Raw genomic sequence first — 27,574 nt, 5'->3', positions numbered from 1 at the left:
GGGGTGAACCAGCCATAAAGGCCCGGGTCCAACACGAATGGTATGTTCACGGTCGCGAAAAGGTAAGTTTGCAAGCTGCCTCTCGGGTAGAATTTCTACCTGAGCTGCAGGAATACCAGTACAAACTGCAGTTCGCACTGCACTCAGCGAAATTTAAAAGTTTTGTAACTTCGCGGAATAGCAAAACTCTGCGAACTACGCCCAGGCCTGTTTTGAACCAACTCAAATGCCAAGAAGGGCTGTCCTTTTATAAGGAAACAATTTTCACCCACAGCTATCAAATTGAAGCGTGCTTTCAAACTTGGTCTGTAGCAGATCGTTCGGTTTCGAAATAAATTGAGTTCAAATCAATGTTACAATATAACAAGTTTACTTGTCATCCATAGCCAACATATTTCGCTTGGACGCCCCCGGGCAGCAATCGCGCTCTACAAATCCACATACAAATACAAAATACAAATACAAATTTCCAAAATTGCCATTTTCTTCTTTTTTCTGGCTAGATATGTTTAGGTCTGGCATTAGCCGAGACCTTTTGATTTTACAAAAATTATATGTATAATATATTTACTTTTAGGGGTTTTCAGTTGATTGTATGTCGGAATTTCACATGCGTTTAGAACCCATGCCTTTTTAATAGTCATTAGTATGAACGCGTCGCAACGATATGTTTCTTTTGCATACAAGTTACAACAACTTGGCCTATTGGGGCACCGGAGTTTGGATTAGAATAATTTACTAATCCAACTCCAGTCTGGCATCAGTAGGAAAGATGTTTGATTTTAAATCCAACACCTCTGCACCAATGCGCCCCTCTAAAGCAAATTATAATGACTTGCGCGCTAAACTACTACGTGTTACTGACACGTTCGTTCAATTGCCAGCATTATTCTGGCGTTGTGCTAAAGGCTGTTTCCCCTTCCTGTCAGCTCTTAGTCTGTTAGTGTGTCATTCCCGTGTTTTGTTTTATCCACAACAGCGTACAATGGGTCAATCCACTTCAGCCATTGGCTAACTTCGCTGTGAGTGATGACATTCTGCCTTTTCACAAGGAGTACATCCAGACAGTGCCAGGGCTATGTGCGCATTTTTTTTTTTTATATAAAGACGAGTGCCCAGCAGGTTACCTAACAAAGTTCGTGACAAAACCAGAATTGAACCTAACCTACATAGTTCACCAATAAAAGCGACTGCCTCCAGATACTTATTTCACACGCTGAATTCCTGCTATAACTGATGCGGACAAGGCCAGCATTGGTCACAGCACAGGTGCCAACTCAAAGGAACAAGCGGACCATCTGTGACAGATGCTCAGGGTCATCACTTGAACCAGAAAAAGAGACCAAACATATTTTGAAGACTCGGGTCATAATTAGCATGAAATGCACGGAAGAGATGGATTGCTGATTTTTGCTATTCATGTATGTTAACTCGTGCAGGTTATAATAAAGGGTTTCTATCCAAGTCATGTTAAGAAATTTGGATTCCAAAACCTAGCGAGGCCAACAGCATATTTTCACTTTCTTTTCTTTGCCAGATAAAATCCCTATTCCAGCTAATGATGTCCGCATTCAGCAATTTCAGCCTCCGGAGCCCAGTGGCCCAGTGCTGCAGAGGATGGACTTGCATGACTAAAATATACTGCAAGATCACCTCATCCTTTTTTTTTTTTACGGAGACAGATGGCTCAATTCGATTGGATGATGGTAGTATTCCTTCAATCAGTATCCACAGTACAAATTCACCAAAAATACTCTACGGATCATATCATTTTGCTCTGCAAAAAAATCCCCCTCCACTCACTCCCCAAACCTTTAAAAAGGTTAATACGCATGAATTGAAAGTGTCATTTATACAAGACTGAACAGCCTATGCAAATGGTGTGCAACCATGTGGATTTTAAAAATATACATATTCAATGGGTCTAGTATATTCCATTCCATTCTTCGGGTGGGAGGGAGAAAAGGAATGCTGGGTGTCGTATGCAAAAGAAAGTGATGTTTTGGTTGAATCGGCATTATTACTATAGAAATATTTTGCCCACAGTACACATTCCTGCAGAACAAGGGGTCTCTGTCGTGCAGAAGAGTTGTACAGCTCTCACAGTAAATGCATGCTGCTTAAACTTGCAGGGGCATAGCTTAGTTAGATTCAGGGGGTGTGAAACCAATTTCCCAACCAATACGGCCACTGCAATGGCAAAATGTATGAAAATAGTCTTACATTTAAAAGGCTTCTCTGCACCACATTAGCCATTCAAACCTTGGTTTATTCTTGGCCTGTTGTATGAGAGTTAAAATGAAGGGTGGGTGCATATACAAGCTTCATGGAAGTGTGTCTCTGTGCTGGGAGGGCTGCTAATCTGATTGGGCGTAATTTAAATGGGGCAACGCTCCTCTGCTCAGGTTTTCAAAGATGAAAAAAAAAATGGTAATTCAAAAATAAAAAAATGGTAATGAACTACCATTTTATTTTTCATTCGCCAGTCCTGAATCGAGCATGAGGACCGGGGCAGAGCCGCTGCTGAATGACAGCAGCAGGGAGGAGGGTGGGCTGTTTGTGCACTTTTCAAAGTGTGCATGTCCCTTTGATCGGCTGTCTTGTGACGGCCAGCCACACAAGCACATTTTGAAACCTCCAACTAAGATGTCTTAAGACAGCGGAGTAAGTGACAGTGCAAGCCTCCAGGGAGCTGGGGAGTGCCGAATGAGGCTGCTCCCTCCAATCAGCCTAGTGCTTTCACAGCAGGAGGGCAGCGCCAGGATTGGTGCCCACACTGCATCCAGGTCCTGATAAGAGGTCGAGAATAGAGGATAGAGAACGTCAGTTCAGGTTAGTTTTTTTTAATAATATTTGTGCGCGCACACCCGTCCCCTGCGATGACAGCCGCCACTGCTGACCACAGACACTGCTAGACCAACTGGAGGCCTCTGGACCAAACTCCACATTTATTCGGGGGGTGTTACACCCCAAACACCGCTCCTGAAGCTACGCCCCAGTAAATGTGCCCTCTTGAGATGGGAGAAACACGTGATCTTACTGCACAGACCTTGGTTTTGCTTTTTGTTCTTAACTGCATTATCCATCTTGGAAATTAAAATATGGATGCCACCTATAATCAATTTAGATTTTCATTAAAGTATAAACAAACCGTGCAATTTCGTCATAATAGACTTGAAATACTAGCCAGTTCCTTCCACTAAAAGCTATGTTTGTTAACAACTAAACATTCCTAAGAATATAAAAAGGAGGAAAAAATGCTACATAAGCAGCGGTACCAAATAAAGAATTTAACAGATTGAAGGCTTTGCACTCACTTGACATGTTTCTCTCCACTTGAACAATAAATAGCCTTAATAAATAAAATCTACAAGATAATCCTGTAGGTAATTTCACCATAATTGTGTCGGAAATATGTAATCTATCACACAACTGTTAAAAAGTCAGACTCTAAAAACAGAGCCGAGTCCATCGTTAATACTGTGCAGCAGCAAAGGACTCGGGGTCGCTTTATTCAGAGTATGATTCATCTGTATAATTAAAGCAGCAAATCTGAATTCCGGAAAATTGAAAAGCACATAAAAGGCGGCAAAGTATTCCATGCTCTTTAAAGGTCACCGAGGCCATTCCAGTAAAGGTGAAGTAGATTCCTCCGATAAAGAAAAAAAACCTGCACAGGACATAACTCAATAAAAGGGCACATTTATGCGGGTTTGACAGGAATATTCCAACGAAACGGTCTGGTTGTGCAGCAAACAAACGTACCTTCACAATGGAGCAACAATCTTGCTGTCCACAAAACCAAATTGATTAACCATTTTCTCAGTACAAAGAGTCCTTTTTAGCTTTTGGCTGATCAGTGTCAGCTTACCCAGTACATTGAACTAAAACGTTATGTGGTGGTTTCGAAAAGGAAGTCACTGGCACCTGGAGGGGAACCTCACCTGCATTGCAAGGAATCCCTGTGCCAGCATTACAAAGAGCAACCTTTAAGAATGCTCACCTGGCAAGACATCAAGGCCAAGCACGACCGACACAGCAACCACGAGAAGACGAGCAGAAGACCAGGGGGAGGAAGTCCCTTCTCTCCCCGAGACTTCACCTGACCTGCCCCAGAGGCAAAGCCTTTCCCCGATGGTCCAGCTGTAAATATTTTGGCTAGATCATGGCATAAAATCAACGATCTTCCTTTAACTAAGCCCCTTCAATCCATCCCAGTTGAACATACCGGTTTACTGGAACAGGACACAGTGATCTTTAATACTGGGGTTGAAAAGACCATAGAAACTATTGCCCTCTAAAAAAATGCACTCTATAAAAAGACTTAGACCATCTTCACCTTGGTTCTCCGATGCTCTAAAGCTTCCTAAATCGTGTTGTAAGAGGCTGGAGAGAAAGGAGGCAGAATCCAAAGCTGTGTATAAGAAGGCTCTTAAGGTTTACCACAAAGTTATCTATAAAGCCCGGTAAGAGTTTGCATATCTACAGCTGAAGCCAACAATTCCCCAAAGAACTGTTAAAAGTAGTCAATGCCTTCCCCTCCCTGGTGCAAAAAGAACTGCATTCTGTACATAAATAGAACAATGTGAACAATGTCATAAATTCACCCCAGTACAGAGATCTGGGCCTGAATCCTTTGTATTTTGCTCCCTATGCCAATCCAGTTTGAACCAAACCATGTGCAACTCAGTCTTGACCCTGCGTCCAATGTGAACAGATCAGCCCGAACTGCCAGGCCAGGTCCTCCCTGGGAACAGGGTCAAAACGGATTTGCATATGGCTGGATCTAAGGTGGGGTGGCATGGTGAGCAAATGAACAATGGATTTAACCCAGATCTATTGACTGGGGTGAATGTGATTTGCTCTTCATTCCGTCCATCGTCTGTATGTCTTGCTTCCTCTCCCCGGTGGCATAAAAACTCCCCCCCCCCCCCCCCTCGCCCCCCCCCAATGGAACTCTGCTCCGAACTCTCGACTTTCTTCCATAGTAAAATTCAATGAGTCTATAGTGCATTTACTCTCCCTTTCCTAATCTCCCCAGGTCCCAACCATCATTCCACCTCGCCCCCCCCCCCCCCCCCTTGTAAATCAATGAAGGAAGCTAGTAGAGATTATATAGCTAAATGTATTGAGTACGCCGATAAACCTGGCAATGCTCTTTTTACGATTGTAAACGCTTTCTCAAACCTCGTGAGTGGATGACTGATGCACAACCTTCGGTGGCACTATGAGAAAATCTCAGATTTTTTGACAACAAAATCCGTAAGGTCTAAAATTCCTTTTCGGGAATAGTTGAAAAACAGTCAAATCGGACACAATGATAAGGAAAGTACCTAGGTCTTCCTTCGCAGAATTCACTCAGATCTCACAGAAGTAGGCACTGGCGGTGATCCAGGGCTGTAAGTCAGGCTCACTGGATGACCCTTGCCCACCGAAATTGTGGAAAGAGCTGGCTAACTCCTGAATCCAGGTGCTGTCTGAAATATGGAACACCTCACTCATTACCGGCATCTTTCCTGACTTCTGGAAGCACGCCACTCTCCTCGCCCTCAAGAAGAAACCTAATGTTGATGCAGGCAAATTGAAAGACCAATTTCGCTGCTGCCTGCACCAACTAAGATGCTTGAAAAGATGGTGCAGAGACAACTGACTAACTTTACTGAGAGCCATGGTATCATACATGACAGCCAATCTGGCTTCCGCTCTGGTTTCAGCACAGAGACCACGCTGATTAAGGTGGCGGATTCAGTCAGAATGGCGCTTGATTCAGGGGCATCAGCTATGCTGGTGCTCCTGGATCTTTCAGCCGCTTTTGATACGGTGGACCATTCCATACTTGTCCAGTGCCTCTGACATGGTGAGGGAGGGTACAGTCCTGGATTATCTAAAATCTTTCCTCTATAAGCCACACAGAAGGTGGCGCTTCAACCGTATCACTCCAATCGCAAGCACTTACGGTGTAGGGTTCTGCAGGGGTCAGCCTTGAGCCCACTGCTTTTTAACATTTGTTTGGCCCCTCTGTTCTCGCTGATTGCCAACTCGGGGGGTGAAGGCTATCTCCTACGCCGACGATACCCACGTGGTATTTCCTTTTAAAGACCTGTCGAGTGATTCTTGAGAACTTTAAGAGTTGCTTAAAAGATCTAGCTCAATGGATGAATGACAACAAACTCAAGCTGAATGCCGACAAGACTGAGGTGTGTGTGCTGTCTCCCCTTACTATTTGCACTGGAAGCATACCCTTCTAGCACAAAATCCTATGCACAGACCACTTTTTATACAGTTCACACTGCATGCATGGTGCACTGTACAGCTCATACACAATGTGTGGGATGTTTGCAAACATGAACATGTTTCTCCATGTTAGCACCTGCTTGAAGGACATTGTTTTCAACGCATAGCCAGTCTGGCTTAGTAGACCAGGTTTTGCTTCAAAAGATGTAGGAGCTTGCACTAATCAACAAATGTACACCCAAGTAACGCTTCCTTGGTGCAAATCAGTGAAAAGCATGATTTGCGCTGAGAAAGGGCACCTTGCCAGCGCACTATAACTTTTCCAATGAAATGTAAACAGCCTGCAAAAATGTGTATGCAGCTTTGCATCACTGTGTCCGAGCCCCTTCGCAAATTCTCAGGTAATGTGGCCCAATATATCAGTTCAGCATGCTCGGCTGTTAAATTAGTAAAATAAGTTGTTTCTCATGAGCAAAGTTTTTATGGCAAAAATTTACGGTTTCACTGCGTAAAAAAGGGGGTTGGGTACTGGGAAATTCTTAAAATGTCTCCGCATAGAAACGAAGCAGAGATAGCCGACCTGTGCACAGTGTATATGAAACACTTACGTTGCGTTTCCATGTACACTGCAAAGTTGAATAATTAGCAGTGTAGGCCGATGACAGGCTTGTGCGCATTATGTAGCTACTCGCAGGTAGCAGGACTGCACTGAAAACTGTTGAGGAGCCACCACTGAGGATTTCTCCAGACCACAGGCATGCTAGCAGTGTCATCCAACCCCATTACAAAAATGAAATCGTGCCAATTCGCCTTTTTCACTTGTCAAATGTCCCATTTTAGTGGCAAATTCCGTCTAATAAAACCTTGCTCTCAAAAACTCATTGCTATGCTCAAAACTGCTGCAGAGAGGGCCGAAAGCAAACACAAATGCTTCACTTTGTGTTTTGCCCATTAAGTTCGACTATCCAGATAGATAGGGCATCTCAGTTTCACAATTACAACCTGTTTAGAAATTCTCTGCATTAAGGTTCCAGTATACATAACTTATTTTCCCGGAACCGCTTTTAAACAGAGAAGCAGAACTAGTCATTTCCTAGAACACAAGCCATCAAAAGGATGAACTTTGAACATATGCCTACTTTGTTTCACAACGCAACACTCCACCTCTACAGCTGAATACATTTAGGCTCCATGCAGGAAGTATGATAAACAACCAAGTAAAATAGTCGGGCTGATAATGTTTTCTGCAACAAGTCTGCACAACACCACTTCCTGCAGTGATAGGGTAAGCCTCAAGCCAATGACAAAATGAACACACGTGAAATATTTAGACGGCAGTGGAACCATTGTACAAGGTCACTGCTACAAGACCATCATGGCTTTCAGTGAAACTGGCACAGGAAAGGCAGAATTAAACTTTCTATGAATTAAAATAAGATTGAAAAAGAAAATGGTTGTAATGAGACCTGGTTAAAATGGAGGTGTTTCTAGTCAACGATGTAGGGTTGGATTCTGGTGTAGACAAAAAAAATGGGCCTTCCCATAGGTTGGAGACCAGCAAAATTCAGCCATCATTGGTGACCGGAGAACCCCTGAGAGCCACAGGCCAGGTGCCACTGTACGCACACAAGTGTAAACGGTGTAGCAGGGCGCGTAGAAACCTTTTTAAGTGCTTGGGAGTGCTTTGATGAGGCAAGATGGCGTCAGAGTGAGGAGGCGCATCGACCTGCTTTCGAGGGCCTGAGTGAGGACTCAGATGGCTCGGGTGGTTGCGTGTTTGACAAGCTATACTGAAACCCCAAGAAACCATTTTAGCGCTTGGCAAGGGAAAAGCGAGATTTTCATCAGGGACTTGGCAGTATAGAGGCTCGATGGTCAGCCGGAGATCAAGCGGCAGAGGCTGCTGCTGCTTAGAGAACCGGCGCTGAATCTGCTGCAGAATCACTGCGGAGAGGAGAGGGCAAAGAAGTAAGCGCACCGCTTGTGCGTGTGTGCGTGTGTACAGTGCTGCGAACGGCAGAGCAGCAGAGTGCAAGCAGAGCAGAGTGTGCATCGTGCTGTTGGGTTTCAAGCTGCCGATCCACTCACCTCTTGATATCTCGATGCCCGGCTCTGCAGGCAGACCCTGATGCTGGATGGTAGAACGTGGCTAAAAAAAAAAAAAAAAAAAAAAAAAAAAAAAAAGGGAGGAAAAGAAAACTTCAATGGACTCGTTTGCGCGATGGGGGGGCGAGGCGCTTGATGTCCATTATCACCGCTGGGGGTTGCTGATCGCCGGTTGTTCTGCTCAGCTCTCTCCGCTCTGATCAGGGTGCTCTACTGAAGGAACTAGACGTCATCGGAGCACTAACAGCTGGTCGTTGTTAAAGGTAAGGATACGCCTTCAACTCAGCACACTAGGGAGTGTCAACAAACATTCAGACTTTACTGTGAGAGGAAAGCACACTAGGGAGCGTCAACAACAATCAGACTTTATTGTGAGATGAAAGTGAGGAAAAGTGGACGACTGGGTATAACAGCACACTCCTAGTCATCCGAATAGACACTCTAAAAAGCTCTGTGAGGGGGTATAGGCTCAAGGAGAAACTTTTCGTTCCAGTCTTAAAGCATTACAAACAAAACAAACAAAACAAGCATAGGCTACTGCAAAAGGGGTTACAAAGGGTGCCACAATCTAACTTCAAATCTGTGAGTTTTGTGAGAGCTTCTGCGACGGTAATTGGACCAATTGTTGGAAAATTTATACTAACAGCGCAGACAGCACAGACCATGTCCGAAACAACTTCAAGTATCTCTATGAACAAGGTGCTCAGCGAGGATGAGGTTAATGATGAGGTAAACGTGCCTAGTGAGCTAAAGGTGTCAATGAAATCATCCGCCAAAACAGCAAAAAACATGTTGACAGCTGAGCATGAAAACACCAGAAAACAGCTGATCAGCCATCAATTGAAAAACAATGGTTCCACCAGAAGACCAGAAACAAGAGGATTGAGAGCACAGACAAGAAGTGATAGAAGCCAAAGGTGGTGAAGAAGGTACAGAAGATATCGAGGGCATGTCCTCTGACAAGGTTAAATACAAAAACATGGAGAAAGGTAAAAGTCAAACCCATACTCAAATTCTGAGCAAAAATGCCCTGAGAAGTGATGCGAAGGAGAAGGGGAAGGGGAAGGAGAGAGATGGTGAAAGCGGGAGCCAGAAGGAAAACCCTCAATCAATTGAACGCAATGAAGGAGAGAAATCCGACGATCAGGCTGATCAGAAATTAGATCTCTTGCTTAAAAAGGCCAAAAGAGTGCAAACTATCAAAAATCTGAAGGCTGCAGCAAAATTAACAGGGCAGCGCAACGAATCCCAACCAAGGATATCCAACATATTTACGCCACTCCCAAAAGAGAGTGAAACCTGTAAGGGAGGAGGCAAGGGGGATGACAGCTGCAGCACTCTCAATTATAACGGGAAGTTAGTGGATGTATTGAACAATAAGACCTCCTGTGATGGAATAAATGAAATAAATCCAAGTAGCACTAGCGAAGAAAAGGCGGAAATAACTACAGATCAAGATCAAGAACGGGACTACGTGGATGCTAATGTGGACGCTAATGATCGAATATTAGCTGGGGACAAAGAAACGGAAGCTAGGGGAGTAGATGTGCCAGAAGAGACTGATTCCGAAATTTATGAGACTGGAGTCTCGATCACTAGCGAAATTGAAAGTGATATTGAAGCCACAAGTGCGGCTAGTGAAGAGGAAAACTCCCCAGACGCTAATCTGGAAATAACCGAGCTAAAGATCAATAATAATGAACCAGGTCAAGACTCAGCCTTAAAAAAAAAAATTGGAGAAGAAGAAAACCAAATTTAGAAAACCATACAAAACACTAGATGATGAAACAACAGATCAAGGAAGCAATCAGGATCAAGCAAAGAGAAAACATAAACCCCTTCGAAAAAGTCCGACGTCTACACTTCAGGAGATACAGAATTTAAAAGTCCCGAAACTGGGGCAGCTGAATTGAGCAAAAGCAAGGGAAAGCAACATCAGGATATCGACAAACTAGAACCATCATTGAGTGAGGTCCTGAAGACCATAAAGGATTTTCATCTGGACGTCAAAACAGATAGTCAAAGGAATCACGATGCGATTCAACAACTCCAAGGTGCTATCCAGAAGGTAGATAACACCTTTATGGAAATAGTCGATACGATGGCCTTGGTGGAGAGCCGTACTGAAAATCTGGAAGCAGATGTTAGCAAACTCCAGGTTAAAGAAACATCTCAATCAGCTACTATCGAAGACTTAATGACAAAGGTGGAGGACCTTGAAAATCGGGGAAGACTAAACAACCTCCGCTTCCTGGGGATTGCAGAAGGGGCAGAGGGAAAGGATGTCAAGAGCTATATTGTAAATCTGTTGAGGTCTTCCATGCCAGAACTATCAAAGTGGGAATTAGAACAAGAAGTACAACGGGCCCATCGCTTCCCTTTGACACTCCCTAAAAACCCTATTAAAGAAACACAGTACCCAAGAGCCATTCTAGTTTGCTTCGGAAACTCTTTTAAGAGAAACAATCTACGACCTGGCTAGACCAACGAGCAGGAGGGAATTTCAAGGAAATAACTTTTTTGTACGCCCTGACTTTGCACACGCAACGGTTGAACGCCGATGGAGGATGAGACAACTTTTTGCCCCATTTGAGAAAATTGGAGCAACTGTTTTTTTGCTGAATCCAGCACGCCTAAGAGTTATCTACAAAGGAAAGACAAGGAACTTTACAAGCGAGATTCTTGCTGAAGCTTATTTACATGAACTTTCCGAACTAAGAAAATAGAAGGGGGAGGGGGAAGAGGGAAAAAAATAATTTTTTTTTGAAACAACCATCTGAAGTGCTATAAGGTTATGAAATAAGGATCTCAGGCGATCAAGCAGGCGGTGATACTCGGATCACTCGATTGTCCATACCTGGGACCCCTTGGTCTCAGGATGCCTCAGGGACTGGTTGGGGGGAGGAGGTGTGAGAAGGGAGGGGGGAGGGAAGAAGGAAGAGAGGGAAAAGGGAGGGTAAGTAGAAAGCAAAAAAAAAAAAAAAAAAAAAGGGAAAAAGGAAGGAATGGTGTAGAATAGGTAAAGGTCAACAGAGGCATGCAAGGAAAATTATCTTGGAAAAGAGTTTTGATACAGGTTGTAATACTCTCAGTGATGACACGCATTAATATATGTACAATGAATGTGGGGGGATTGAACGACTGGAGGAAAAGGCAGAAACTAGCATATCTAGTTAAGCATAATAGAATAGATCTTCTCTGTTTACAAGAGACCCACCTCCCTTGGTCTAAGAGAAATTTGCTTTGTATAAATGGGTTTGAATGGTTAGCCTGTACAACTCAAACATCAACAATCAGAGGGGTTGCCATTCTAGGAAGGAAAAGCTTAGGCAAAGGGAAAAAGGTGAAAGTAGATAGCAATGGCAGATGGGTGATTGTTGAGATGGAGCTGGGGCTAACTATTTGTACAGTGTATGGTTCTAATGAGGACGATCCTGAAATCTATGATTTCCTAGAAATAGAACTTGCAAATTGGCCCTCTCCTATAGTGCTTACGGGAGACTTAAATATTTCAGCTGAATGGGGGATAGGTACATCGTATCAGGGAAGGAAACCTAGAGTCTCTAAAGCGGTTCAATCTTTATTAGCTTCTCATGGGCTTCAGGATATATGGAGAACAAAAGAACCCTTAAATCTAGGCTATACTTACTTTTCTAATCCAGCCCAGAGATACTCTAGATTGAACTACTTTTTTGTTTCTGCCCCTGAAATTGAAAAAGTTAAGATAAGCAGACTCCCAAAGGTTATTTCAGATCATAACCCTCTGCTGGTGAATTACGACACGGGAGGGTTAGAACGGCCTAAAACAAACTGGACCTTTGAAAGAAGGCTGTTAGCAGACAGTAGATTTGTGGATCATTTGAATAAATGGGCTGGCAAATTTTTTGCGGCAAACCGATATAGCACATCCCGAAATGGGGTTTGGGAGGCTTTCAAAGCTGCTTTAAGAGGAGAATCAATCAGCTGTGCTGCTAGACTTCGAAAGGAAGATAGAAGCGGAGTAGAGAGACTAATGGTCAAACTAGCCGAGGTGGAAGAACATATAAAGGATATCGCTACTGGCAGCAACACCGAGGCTAGCCAGGGTTTTTTGTTGGCAGTTAAAGCAGCATTGCAGGAGGTTACACGGCAAGCAATAGGGGAGTACCAAGCTTCAAAAGCAAAAAGGTATGAAACGGGTGAGCAAGCCGGAAGAGCACTTGCACTACGGATAAGACAGGAAAAAACAAAGAATGTGATTCCATGTATAGTAGAGGAAGGGATAATATATACAGAGCTAAAGGATATCTTATTGATATTTAAAAAATACTTTCAGAAATTATATGAGAAGGACCCTTTCAATAGTGATCAAGAGGACAGGTGTATTGATAAGAGGACCGTGTTTGGATGATACAACAAGAAAACCGGGGTCATATCGACCTATATCCTTAATAAACGCTGATACTAAGCTATATTCAAGGATTTGGGCGAAGAGGCTGGGCAGGATCATAGGCAATCTTGTCCCTCCATGGCAACATGGTTTTGTCCCTGGGAGTGGCACGACAGATCACATATCTAGAGCAATAACCCTGTTTGATGCCCAGGAAGTCATGGGGGATGGGATGGCCATGATTCTGCTAGACGCAGAAAAAGCTTTTGACCGGGTGGAGTGGAGCTTCCTCTGGAAGATTTTGGCTGGGAGGGGGTTTGGTCCAAATATTGTTAGGGCTATTAAAGCTATGTATACTGACCCAGAAGCGACAATTACGGTAATGAGAGAAAACAGACAAGTTTAAGATAAGTAGAGGGACACGGCAGGGCTGTCCCTGCTCCCCCATATTATTTGCTCTATATATCGATCCGCTTATTCAGAAGATTCTAGAGAACCCCAGAATATCCCCTGTGATTTACAATGGTTATGAAAACAAGATTTTAGCCTATGCCGATGACCTGGCGGTTATCACAACAGACCCACAGCAAGCACTCCCAGAACTGGTACAGATGGCTAAACTTTTTGGTAAAGGCTCTGGATATCTCCTGAATGAATCTAAAACCCAGATAATTTGCTCTAGAAACATATCAAGTCCCGACCCTAGGTATGTTGATTCTGCTTTATATTTAGGGGTTAAGATAAATGCTACAGTGGGTAAGATAGTGGAAGAGAACTATCCTCCCCTTATTAAATCCATAGAGGCAGAACTGAAAAGGATGGATGCCCTTCATCTTTCACTGGTCGGGAGAGTAAATGCTGTAAAAATGGCGATGTTCCCAAGGGTGCTTTATCTTTTTAGAGCAATTCCCCTATATATTGAGGAGAAAATTCTGAAGCAACTAGAGTGTCTTTATCAAGTTCATATAGCAGTATGGCAAGGTTCAACGCTCAACGACCCTTATGTCTCTTCCGTGGGAAAGGGGTGGGATGGCACTTCCGAACTTGAGACTATATCATTGGACCTGTCTCCTAACCCAGATGTCAATTCTGTTTCAATCTGACACTGATGTAATTATTATAGACAACCAGGGTCCCCCTTCCATCTTTCGATTACTAATGGGAGAGAAAGCTTTGGGATTACTGTTAACTGAACTGGAATATAGGTTTTATAGAAAGGCACGATTTAAGGTCCTGCTTGGTGCATGGTATGTTTGGAAATCAATTTAAATTTTTTTTCATATTCCTAAAGTCAATCCGTCTCTTCTCTTGTTTAACTCTAGCCTTTTTCCTCATTTAAACAATGACGGGATACTGCAAGTCTGGAAGGATTTAGGGGTTAAGACTATTGGAGATCTAATGGTAGGAGATAGGATAAGCGGGTTTGAGGACATGCAAAGGAGATATGGCCTCCCCTCAAATCATTGGCTTATATATGGCCAAATCCCCGGCATTTTACAGGCTTATAGACCAAAGCTCAAACCCCTTGTAGATTTTCCTGTGGTTGAAGGTATGAGAAGAAGATGTAGGAAGATTAAAGATCCGTACAACATGTTGGTGTCCAGATTACAGGACGATGTAGGAAAAGTGGAAAGTGATTGGGCAATTAAATTGGGAAACCCGGATGTAGATTTGGAACTAGCATTAATCTTGAACAAAAAGATTTTTCGGGCGTCCAATCTACGAGCACAACACTTTAAAACAGTCTTTAATCTATACCATACACCGGCTTAATTATTTGCCTGGGGTGTCAAGAATGATGATTGTTGCCCAAGATGCGATAAGGGACAAGCAGACCTAATACATATGTTCTTTACATGTGAACGATTGACCCCTGTCCTGGATGGAATAACAAAATTCTGGGAGGGGCTGCTAGGTCATAAGATCGATCTATCCCCAACACTAATGCCATTTGGCTCAGATTCTAAACTGGTTTTAACAGATGACGAGGCTGGTTTTTATGTCGGTTGCCGTACTTAGAATTATTATTTCGGCCGGTTGGAAGGATGTAACAGCCCCGTCTTTTCACATGTGGATCTCTAGATTGTTGGCTATTTACAATATTGAGTCTAGCCTTTATGAATGTAAAGGCGCTAAAAAAAGAGAAATGGGAAGACTATTATGGGCCCCGGTTGAAGATAGAATAAGAATCTGAAATGTACTGTATTGCTATATTTATTGATTTTTATACAATTTTTTACCTCTACATTACATTACAATACTGTGTTCTTTAATTGCTCATATATGTATCAGGTGTTCTTAAACCTTGCATATGGTAATGCATTTATGTATTTCCTTATTGCACCATGAACTCCAATAAAAAAAATTTTTTTAAAAAAGAAACCTTTTTAAACAATTGGGATTTGCTTCCAACACGAACTCTGACACTGCTCATCCTAAAAGCAATTTTACTAATTCACACTGTTACGTAAAGACATTTATCAATTTCACTTTGATCGAGCCCAGCTCATCTGATTGAAATACCCACTGAATGACAGGATCTTCTTTCCTCCCGCTGTGACTGAAAGACACCTCTCCATCCCCGCTTTGGTGCTTGGACTCAACATTTTAATTTGTGTTGATGACATCCTAATTTCTCTGTAAACCAACACACTGGGTTAATAAACTGGATAAGCTAGATTAAAAATCAAAACCTATACTACGAGATGTTCTGCTTAATGTATATATTTGAAGACTACCCTTCCTGCACATACGTTTCCACTTCATGAAGTGTTGCTGAGATCACTTGAGCACCACTGTTTTATCCATTTGTGTTTAATAGGTGGTAAAGGCTCTGGCTTAAGAACGTTTGAGAAAATGTTGCATCTCTCACACACTTAAATTTGGTTATAACACTGAGGCATTGTGTGTATAGAGGGAGAGCGCCAAGCAGGGGAGGGGAGGGGGTGGCAGCTATGTACGGTACACCTGGTGCAGTAGGAAGAATGGCTTCAGACGAAATCACATACTGGTTGCCTTTACTACAATGAAGGAGTTTTGCACCATGATACCATCGTTGGCTTGCCAAGACTGGGTCAGTAACCAATCTTTGATTGAGGTCTTTCTTGGTACAAGTGGAAAGTAGATCCAGGTCAGCGAGACTTCTCTACACAAGTGCATGTTTATTCGGCTATACATGGTATCTTAATGAGTCTTTCGAACCCTGGTCATACTCCCTTCTGTAGGTGAATGAGTGAGGTGTACCTTCACAATAGCCTAGAGTGTGCAAATGGCAGTACTTTGGGGGCTTGCAGTAACAACTGAACTAGAGCCCTCCGATTGAGAAACTCAAGGCATTGCTAACATGGGGATAAATTGAGGCAGGAAATTATGCCCTAGTGGCATGCCCAGTTTTCACAGCTGCCCACTGGCACTGTTAAATTTATTTATAGATTGAATAAGTAGGTATAGCCTGTGTAATGTCATTTATTAAAAAAATTAGACTGGTAATATCAGCTACAGAGGCCACCAAATGCTGGGCTACCCCAAAAAGGTGCCTCAGAAATTAATTTTATTTTTGAGTAAAGTGTACCAGAGAGGGACCGTGCAGGACGTTCGTGACATGGGACACTCAAGGGTGTCCAATAGACATCGGCAGAGAAGACTCTGCTCGCACTGCTGCCGATCGGTCTACTTGAAAACACATCACTGTCCAAGCCCGCTGGCTGTGGATGGCACTTTCTACACGCGTTTGCACCACTCCGATGTACACCCAAGATCCCATCCAGGCAGCAATGCAACAGTATGCTTGTAATCACTTTAAGATGAACCCCATCCTGGTGCCTAATTGCACTATGAACCACATCTATGTCACAAGCCTTGCTAGTGCGGGACATCCCCAAAACACAGAACCAAGCTTGACTGGTGGAACCTCCTTCTCTGTTCGATGACTGGAGAGCAGCAGGGAAACTGTCAGTCCAGGGTCAATTTGTTCTTGCTACTGCAGACCAAGCCAGACAACCTGTGTTGGTCTTTATGGGGCATGACCCCGGTGAAGTGGAATTATAGAAGGAAAGCACTTTCTGAAACCAGCCATCTTTGGTGTAAAACCACTTTGTGGTATCTCAGAGCCTGCTTGATTTTAACAGAACGTGTGTCTACACTACAAGCTGGGACTCATTTCGCAAAGAAACCCATCACACTAGAAGACATGGCAAAGTGTCTCCAAAAGCCCAAATAAGCATAAATCGAAATTGAACAGTACCCAGCACTAGTTGCTTTCAAGCAAGGTTTGTGCTCTAAAAATACCAACATACACATATAGTGGCATGATCATACAATTATACTGGCTGTAGGCGTGGTGTATGGAGATCCTGCTAATGAAAGGCAAATGAGTCAGAATTGTGGATTCATGGGAACTACACCACAGTAGATATACTACACATCTGTTCCTGATTGAGTGACCTTAATGTTATCAGTAATTAAGCCCCCCCGCCCCCGCGCACAAAAAAACGATCACAATATAAAACAAAGCCATTTATAAGAGGAGGGCGGAACTGCAAATGAAAAATGGTGGCAAAAAAAGACTGCTACAGTAACAGGTTTTTGAAATGGGTGGGCTTTGGAATTTTTGCAGTACTAATGAAGCAAACTCGACACAAAATAAGTGGTATTCAAACAGGGGGGTGCTCCTATGGCCAATCACACCTTAACATATGGGTTAAAGAGTGGCATAGAGAAAAGGGTAGAGACAGATTCTACACTTGTATTGGAGTGGCCATTAGCTTCATCGAAAGACTTCATTTAGAACACACTTTGGAAAGTGACTTGCATCTGCCACAACTCAGTGAGGGTAGACCAGCAGTGACTAATGGCATGCATACTACTTTAGGGGGGGTCAGCAACTTTAATAGAGTAGGATGTTTTGTTCTACTTCTCATGCAGGCCTCAGATCTGGGCGACATTTTACTAAAAATGTTCGTTCAATCCAAGGAAAGCTTATCAGGTACACTTGTTGCAAAAGAATGCGTAAGTGTATCATTACCAAAAACACCTCAATGACACTGCTTGAGATCTTGAACAACATAAAAGTCTAAAAACTAGTAGAGATGGTAGGTGAAGGGAAGGCTAAATGGCTGGGCCCGAAAAGGCAATGCATGCAGAGCTGGGAATTTGTGATCAGTGGCAAACTGCTCCCAAAAAACAGTGTAGTGTCACTGTTAATTGAATCAAAACCCATTTATAGGGAAAAATCAGCAATGGAATAATTAATATGGCAGGCGCGTAGGAATCAGTGCCCTTGGACAAGAGTGCCTCAATGCACACGATTTAGCGTAGTTTTAATATCCAGCCTGTCCTGCGCCCCCCTTGTATGTTAGTGCTCAAGGCATCCTTGCTGAGCCGCAGCCCAGCCGAAAGTACTGAGAAGCCCTCCAAGGTGACCCAAAGCTAGGCATTATCCAACATTCCACGGATGGACTTTTCTAACTAGCAATCTTGCGGATAATGCCTACAAAGCCCTACACGATGCAGGACCTGCGTACCTCAACCACCGCCTCACGTACCCACCAGAGACCTCTGCTCCACCCAACTGGTCCTTGCCACCGTCCCATGTATCTGCAAGACCACAGCCGGAGAAAGAGACTTCTCCCTCTCAGCAAAGACCTAGAACACTCTGCCTCTCCACCTCAGGCAATTAACGTGGTGGAGAAGTGTGGCTCAATGGTTAGAGCGGCAGACCCTGATGCAGAGGTCTAGCCCGGGACCAGTGTTCAATTCCCCGCCTCGGTGGGTCTTGGGCTCAAAAATTCCACGGATCTGATAATTCTCGCCTCAGTGCCTATTCCAATCATGGAGTCCCACTCTGCGACCCAGGGCAATAGCTTGCTTAATATCCACAACGGCCGCCACAACGCTTAGGATGCCTGGCCTCCACCTTGAGGGTGCCCAGGAGTGGACGCCTCACAGGGAAAGCCAGGATGGGTTCCACAGCGGTATTCGTACAAGCGCCTTGAGACCCTTGCGGGTGAGTAGTGCGCTATACAAGTATCAATTTACAAAGTCACCGCCTCAATTCAGCGCCTTGAGACCGAAACGGGTGACTAGGTGTGCTTTACAAGCCATTAATTGATTGATTACCGTAAAGATATTCCCTATGTTCTAAAGGTGATAGCAGGTGTCTGGCTATTATAGCTTGTTGTATTGACAAGATGGAAATAATGAAAGGGGCGGATATCAGTTTGTTCTCATTTTTAGACGTACACGAGTGTATAGGAAAGTGTGTGCAGCGAAGGCTTAACACGTGGAAAATTTATAACAGTTCTGTGGTTCGCCTTTACTTTTTCAGTAGGCCCACGGGTGAACTGCAAGAAACCGCGGGTGTTACTCCACCACAGAGTGCTTCAAGTGAATATGAAGTTTTGTCCCCTACATAAAACCGATGGCCGCACGCTTTCATGGGCAAACGCAACAGAAATAAAAATATCATTCTCGCTTCCGAATTTTAGAACACAAGCCAAGAAAAAAGTAGCAGATAACTCAGTTTTTTTAACAATCACATACAATGTATGGCTATATTTTAGTAGCCTACATGACTGTGGTCTTCAGCCATTTATGACGAGCCCATCTAAAGAGAAAATGCATCTGGTGGTGACCCCCATAACCGCACCCACCACTTAGTTACATAACTTGCTAAAAAGTTAAACCACAAACGTTGAGTGCTGTCAGCACAGCAAGCTGGAAGTTAACAGGAGAGGACACACATTACAGCTGCCAAGTTTTCTGTGCGTATGCGAGACATTACGATGATTATGTGCGACACTGAGTGACAGATGATCACAGCTCTGACAAGGGAGTAATGTTCATGCAATAAATCTAATATCGGATAGCGTCTGCCTTTACTGCAGTATAAGGTTTTAGTAACCGATTTAAAAGACCCAGGGTGTCCATTCCGCAGCTTGAATGCAGAACTGCGCAAGCGCCATTCCAAGGCCGCATGAGAGGTTGCATGAAGGATGCTCCTATGGGGTGGGGATGCTACTATGCTCCCTCATGTACCTACCCCACCCCACTTATTACCTACAACTACGCTATACCTAATGGCCTGTTATTCACTCTTGTTTATAGTCCCTGCTTTGTAAAGCGCTCTGATATCTGCAAAGATCTTGTTTGCGCTATATAAAACTTTCAAAATAAATAAATAAAATAAATGTAGAAAGGTCTCCAGCACCATTTGAAACACCTCCCACCTGATGTGAGCCGACATACGTCTACACACAGCCCCAGTAACAGCGTTTGTTGAAGTGGACATGCTCTCTACTTACATTATCGAGTGTATAGTACGCTAGGCTTGTACCTTAATGTGACTTTACCCCAAGCAAACCCAATACAGTGCATCATTGTTATGCTAAACAGTGAGGGTAAGACCATTCTTCTGAAATACAAGGAAGCCACCACACCGCAGCCCGCAGCTGCACAATTCTGGGACATGTGGAGACCAGCGCTCGGAGAAATGAATTCAGTGAGGATGAGCCCTCTGGGCGGGTTTTACATATGAAACACTTTGGTCCCCCAGTATGAATCATTATGGATTTTACCACAGGACAAAGTGCATGAATATTTTAGAACATACCATCTCCAAGTCTCATGTGTGTATGCAGATGCTGCCTGCCATGGTCGTTGCGGGCTGCTGTAGCACCAGCTCAGGTGATTGCTATTACAGACTCTAAATGGGCCAATTCTGCACCCCATGAGCTGGAAGTGCCCCACAAACAGCAAAAAAAGTGAAGGTTGACCAGCCTGGGCAGTGTGCGAGCAGGATAGAACTCACCCCAGTGCAGATCTGCAATCACAGCAAAGCTACTGCCCCCCAGGAATAATGTTCTGGATAGGAGCAGGAGCATGTGAGGAAGCAAACGGCATTCCTATCTCTGCAGTGACTGCTGCCGTGTACCAGGGGGCGCCACAGGGCCAATGGTATCACAGGCACACTTCCCCCAGAGCAATCCTTTAACACGCTGTCAGCTGTACACAGCTGATTTGCCTGACATCTCAGATATTGCAGTGATGCAGGAATGGCCTTTAAAGACCGTTAGCGTCACCCGTGATGCGTGGCACATGGCAGAGCTTAAACATGGCATATGGCTGCCAATGCTCTTCATTACAACTTGGTGTACCAATAAAATAGTATACAAAATTCTTAAGTACAGCTCATACGAGAGTGGTGTATTGAGATTAAGAAATCCACCCCTATAAGATATCCCTCTACGTTGGAAGTAGCTATTGCAAAATCTGAAACCGTCTAATTTAATAAAAGGAAAGGAGACAGTGAAAAATCTACTCCATTAGAGGTGTGCTTGGGCAACCTGAGCAAACCAGTTAGCACAGGCCTTTCTATTGCAAATACACAATCAGGCGTACATACATGTGAATTATTGACCAAAAATAAAGTCATCAGAAGATATGCATGGCTACCAGCAACCCTTTCAAACACATCACCTGGTGGTGGGGACTGGAGTTTGCAAAGCTATAATGCCAACAATAAGCAACTGAGAAGTTGTTCTTGGAACATTCATGGTCTTGCTCAATTGTTGGCTGACCCTCAATCAATCTCCTTTCTACAATTTTTTAAATTGTGATGCTGCAGGAGACATGAAAGGAACAGGATTCTCCATGGATTGGCTAGAAGGAATGTAATCTTCCAGCTACGCGCTCAATAACACAAGGTCCCGCCATGAGCGGCTTTTCATTCTACATGGCAATGGAGCTGAATGCCACGGTAGCAGTAATTGAATTGCAGTGGTTACAAGGGATTCTCCTATATCTATCTAGTACAGAGAAAAACAAGCATTGGCATAGTCAATAGGTCTCGCTTTTGGGACCTTATATGAATTTTAGATATGCAGCACAGAACAATGACCAAACTTGTGCCAACTGTAACTACCACTTTTCGCGAAATTGTGTGAAGAAAATATGCATATTTTTGCCCTGGACTAGAGTGATTCTCAGACCGTACCTAGGTTGGAAATACGTCTTTTAAAAGTTCTAGATCCACAAACTTGTTGTTTTGTGGGTGTACATTAACTTTGCAAGTCATTGCTGCCTCAGAAATGTCTGCAACCTAAGCTCCAGAAAAGATTTGTACACAGGTAATATTTCTTCTGAATACATTTGGTGAACATAAACTAACATTTTGAGAAAACTAAACACGAGTTCAAACCCATAACACAGGCCATTTGCACATGTAAACCAAACGTCCGTGTGCAAATAGCTTTGCGAATCAGACCCAAGATTGTTACCCATTTGTTGTGCTGAACTGTCATACTTATTTCAGAAAATGGTCTTCTTTTGAAGGTGAGCAGAAAGGGACACTGTCCAGTTTGTTTAAAAGTGACTAAAATGGTAGCATCCTTGAGGATTTACTGTGTTACTGCTTTTTACTAGGTTAGGGCCCTTCCATTTCTGGTGATTTGCAGCAGTTTTAAGATCTTAAGAGTTGCTCATTGCTCAAATGGGTGCAGTTTGATATTTATGTTTCTCTAGTCTACATGGCTTGATTTTGCTCGTGTGAAAGGGTCACTCAGTCGTTAAAATGTCACCCAAAAACACTGAAATTATGAAAATGTCACACATAGCAATCTGAAACCTTGGCTGCTATGAACCTGGCTCAATCTGTTTCTCTTGATAAGACCAATAAATGCTTCCCAACACTTCTTCCAGATAACTGCCAAGCAGAGCTGCCAGGAATGGAAATACTCTGTCGTTCTCTGATCTGTGCCAAGTTCGAAGAATACGGACATCCAAAATGAATAGTTATCAGACAAGCAGTGGCGGTTTTTGCGTAAGGGCGTCGGGGCTCTGCCCCCATTACTTTAGTTTCACCCCCTGGGTTGGCCATTGGGAGACTGTAAAAAATAGAATGTCTATGTGTTATTAATTTGTTTTAAATGTACTCACAGAAGACACCTCTTGCTTTTGTTTCTGTGGGTGGTGATTTCTGACGAGTCTCGGGTCACTGCAAGCTGCTGGTGGGGGGGCCCTGCTAAGTTTTTTGCCAGGCTGACGAGCTCACTGCCCTGAGGCCTGTGAGGTCATCAGTAAAGCATGATTTATCAGTCTTTGAAAATAATTGAAGTCGCAGTCCGTTTTGGAAAACTAGCTAAGTAGTAGCAGCTTTTCTGGTGAAAGCATCCAGTCCAGTGAATGACTACATTTAGTGTGTGACGTTTGGAAATTCTAGGCAACATCGATTTTCCTCTATTTATGTGTTTGGACATTGTCACTGATGATCATGTTCGTGACATAAAAAGACAGGAGTGCACAAGTGCAGTGAGGCATTTGTGTGGACTCGAGGGGGTTGGGTGTAACTGGAAGCATGTTGCGGCCATGCGCATAACCCAGAGACTAGACTTTGCCTCAGCCCAGAGTTAAGTAACTTGCTTCATGATTTCTTTTTAGCTTTGTAGAAGAAAATGGGCTTGTGGTGTGAGGTGAAACTCCTCTGCTGGGTGGGGTGGTGCCAGATGGGAAGAAATCACTGACCATAAAATCAGCAGCAGTGATTACGTGTGCCAGTCTGAAGCCCTGCCTCAGCAGTAGTCGATTCGATTTTGCTGGTTGTACTTTTTTTTGAACTTCGTCAAGTTCAGTCGTGGTCTGCATGATGTTTTAAAAAGATCTCTAAACCACGCACTGAAGACTGCTTTTATTTGCTTTAAAGTCTTTGTCCATCTATGGATTGCACACCTTTTGAGAGATGTTTGGAATTTGTGAGAGTTGACATGTCTTGAGAACTTATTCAGTATTGTCATTGAAAATAAAAAGTCTTTGTTTAACTTTCTAAACAGCAGCTGTTTTTTGTGAAATCATCCTATCCCCATTGCTGGGGAACTGGTGAATGGCATCCCGAAAGTACTGTGTCATCTAAAGTGAACCCTGATGCTTTACCCGTCCTTCCAAGCACAGCGCCCAGCCTCACCAGTCTCAAATTTCACCAGCTGCCACTGCAGACAAGACAGGGCTCTAATCGTATTTGTTCTAGTGAAACAGTTTGTAAACACTGAAAAGTGATCTACCTTGTTTCTGATCAAGCAAAGTACTACTTTTCCCAGAGAAGACCACGCAAATTAAGGAAGGAAGTGCACTTTTACTAAATTTACTATTGAGAGCAGGACAAAGAGTTCAAGTGTAGCAAGGCTACAGTGGAAGGTTATGAACATTCAGATGCCAGCCCTCCTGGTCTTCTACATCCCATCCTAAAACACTCAAAGCCAACTAAAACCTGAATTCCTATGGAGCATTTTCACTCGGCTTATTCTACTCAAGAACTATCTGGCTTAATTTCTAACATCTATAGAATTATCAAAGGAAAGAAAAGTAATTAAAAAAAATTAAAAAGTAACAAAAAATGGTTATGGTACATTGCAGATGTGATTTCTGCAACAAAATTTAATTATCAGTGCAGACTAAATATTCAGTAGTGGCAAATTGAGAAATTGTGCCTTGAGTGTGTTCTAAAGTCTTTGCCCATAAAATAATGGAAGAGAAAGGCTTAGCAAGAATTCACGTGGCATTAGCTTGACTTGTATACAAACCCCTAAGATACGCAGGACAGCAGGTCGGACTTGGATGAAGAATAAAAAACAAATTGATTTGTGTTCTTGGTATGTTAAAACCAACTGACTTTATATGTAGTTTTTAGTACATACATACATACGGGGCTTTGGGTTAACCCTCTTCATTATTTTGTCAGGTCAATTGTCATTGATACATTGATTCCACCCAACAGCATGGTCCCTCTCTGCACTGCCACTGAAGAAAGCGCACATCAGGGCCAGTGGGACAGTTCTTTGCCTAATCCTCTGTCCATGTCCTTTTATTTACCCCTTTTCAGTCATCCTCATTCGTTTAACAATATTTCTCAGCTAACAGCCATTAAAAGCCAATAGCAATTGTCCTTTGAACTAATAAGAATCATTACCTGTGATGTGCATTACAACTAAAAACGATTTCTGCATCTGTTCTAAGCACATCTACCAGCTATGAAGTATCATACTGTTCTATTCGGCAACATTGGCTTTACTTTATTTTTCTATTCAAAGCATACAACTGCCATGTTTAGGAGGTGGTATGTTTCTTCTTCGAGACATATGCTTGCAATAAAAAAAAAAGAAATAAATACAATAATCACCACACCAGCTTGTCAGGGCCTGATCTATTGGCATTACAAGTGTTTATTTATATGGTACAAATCTAGCTATTAGATCCCACTGTATAAGCTTGTCCATTTCCTGCTTGAAAATGAAACGGTCTAATCATTCATATAGCATTTAGCACGTGTGTCAAGGTTTTGAAGGATCAGGGATTGATAAGAGGCACTCACCTGTTCGAAATGCCATACGGAATCTACTTTGGGCTTAATTTTGCCTTGCTTGTAAAGTTCCACCAGCTTTGCGACCACTCCACTGAGAAGCTCCACCTCTTCATCCAGATAGCCAAGGTGGAAACCGGAGACAGATTTGTTAGAGTGCAGGAGCTGCATTGCGTTGATACTGAACTGGTTCCACCAAGTTTTAGCCAAGGCCATCAGGTTCTTCTTCTGCCCAGTTAGTAGGTTTGCAGAGCCTAAAAGGAATGGGTTAAGACTAAATATGGTGAACTTGATAAACATGCTGAAGAATTTGTACGTGCATCATGTTCAGTAACAAGCCACTCTGGTATACTGGATAACAATGTGTTGAATATTGAATTAACCAAAGTTAGAGATGGAGATTAAAATCTGGAGATTTAGTCAGCCCACTGGACATAAAGATTAGTGGCCTTCACTGGTCCTATATAGTGAAGTCTAAAGCAACCGCACCTGCTTATATTCCTCCCCAACCCAAACTCACCCGATTACCAAACAATTTGAATGGTAAAGCTAGATCCTTCACAATCCATGCTAATAGTCGTGTAAAGAGCTACCCACTCCTCAGCGAAAATAGCATACTGTGGATTTACTTCCAGGAAATGGAAACATTAAGAAGTCCTCCTCCAATAAATTCACCTTTACCAGGATATTACCATTAATAGCTCACTTAAAAAAAAAAAAAGTTAAAAAAAGGAAACCTACACAAAGCACTGTTTTGACACAAAGCTCTTTAGTTTGCAATTTCACAGCACTATGGAAAGAGAATTCTTCAATGATCATTCAAGGCATGGTTGAAGCTACTTTGGAGTAAAACATGCCCTTTTCCAGATTTTCCTGTTTCAAGCATGTCTTTCTGCCTTGTTAAATGAAACATTTAGAGACAATCTTAAATTATTCAGGTACAAAAACGTAAAAATCATATATACTCCAAAGAGATTGATACAATATTTTGTATACACTGAGAAAGAGAACTTTTAAGTTCTATTAGCCACCTAGATGGACTACTCTTGGACTGCCACAAAACGATCCACTATGTGGATCGTCAGGAAGCACGTCAAGAAACACCCATTTCCCACAGGTTCAGCAAGGTAACGGAGTGGAATCCTGTACACCGAGACCTCACACGGGGTGTGGAAAGTGCTACCTAAATACCAACAGAATAAATTACAGCACATGCTTTTTTGTCAGAGTGGCGTCTCAGAGCTGCAAAAACACCCATAATATAACATTTTGATGTCTATACAGGTCCTATTTAGGTACATAGTGGTACAGTCCATGATCAAACCTACTGTGCATCTAACCTGAATCTTTCCCATGTGTATCTAGGGTAACTGATTTTACTACTGCATTTAGTCTATTTTCTGTTTCCATCCTCCCCAGATCCCAACATGGCATCTATATCAGCGGTAGCTTCTCTCACACTAACGGCAAGTTCTTGGATTTCAATATCTTTTTCCTTTGAAAGGTCTAGGGTCTAAATACTAATCACATAGGTGCTTTCCTTTTGATGACCCCCTATCCTCTCATATGAGAGCCCTGACATGGCCCTACAGTCTGCATGCATTTGTGCAGAGTGGAGAAGTGTGGCTCAGGGGTTAGAGGCGGCAGACCCGGAAGCTGAGATCGGCCCTGGACCAGGGTTCAATTCCCCGCCCCGACCAGGGTTGGGCTCAATAATTCCACGGACTCGATAATTCTCGCTCCGGTGCCTACTCGACTCACGGGTTAACACTCTGCGACTCTGGGCAATAGCTTGCTTAATCTCCACAACGGCCCCTCGCGGCGGGATGCCTGGCTTTCACCTTGTGGATACCCTGCCGGGGTATCTCACAGGGGAATACCAGGACGGGTTCCCTAAGCAAGCGCATAGATGCCTGCGATGTGGGCGATTTGCGCTATATAAATACATGTACATTTACATTTGTGCCATATTAATTTTATCTGCTTGACATTTATATGCCATTGAAAAACAACTGTTACAAGCAGAAACCTTAACTTACTTTATAGTTTGAATTCTGCAACCGGATGGTCAGCACCCATTTCTGTATGTATTCAGCTATCCATTTTTTGTGTGGAGGACTTTTCTTTGCAGCATCTGTTTATTTCGATGCAAAGTCTTATTTAGAGTACTTATTTTCTATGAATGGAAACACAAGGTACTTCCATGACCTCGTAAGTGATTTGATTCTTTACTTGGGCATGACCAATTAAATCTCCTCTTATTAAAAAAAAAAAAAAAAGAAGATTCATATAAACTACCCCTTGGTCCTTGCCCTCTTCACTTCAGATCCAAGCACCACAAATCGAGGCTACTCAAAAAGCACCAGAGGAAACCCTGACAGATCCAGCAGAATGAAAATAACTGATCCGAAACAGATCTAATGGTTTCAGAAACCAGGGTCCCTGGTCAGAGCTTTCTAACAAGTCACTGCACATAGACTGCACTACAAAATTAATTTAAGAGCAGAAACTATTCACCT

At 43.1% G+C, this 27,574-nt stretch overlaps 1 protein-coding gene across 1 annotated transcript in view; it reads right to left on the bottom strand.

The window, feature by feature from the left end:
- Positions 1-27,574, bottom strand: part of VAT1 (vesicle amine transport 1) — a 197,473-nt gene that overhangs the window by 26,900 nt on the left and 142,999 nt on the right. The window contains exon 5 of the mRNA XM_086924054.1: positions 25,068-25,309. Within this exon, the coding sequence (XP_086780180.1) occupies positions 25,068-25,309 (242 nt within the window). The remainder of the gene's footprint in view (positions 1-25,067; positions 25,310-27,574) is intronic.

This window comes from Lissotriton vulgaris, chromosome 5 (genome assembly GCF_964263255.1).
Source record: "Lissotriton vulgaris chromosome 5, aLisVul1.2, whole genome shotgun sequence".
NCBI lineage: Eukaryota > Metazoa > Chordata > Amphibia > Caudata > Salamandridae > Lissotriton > Lissotriton vulgaris.
The sequence above is the reverse complement of the archived record's forward strand: the minus strand, read 5'-3'. Positions and strand labels throughout refer to the sequence as shown.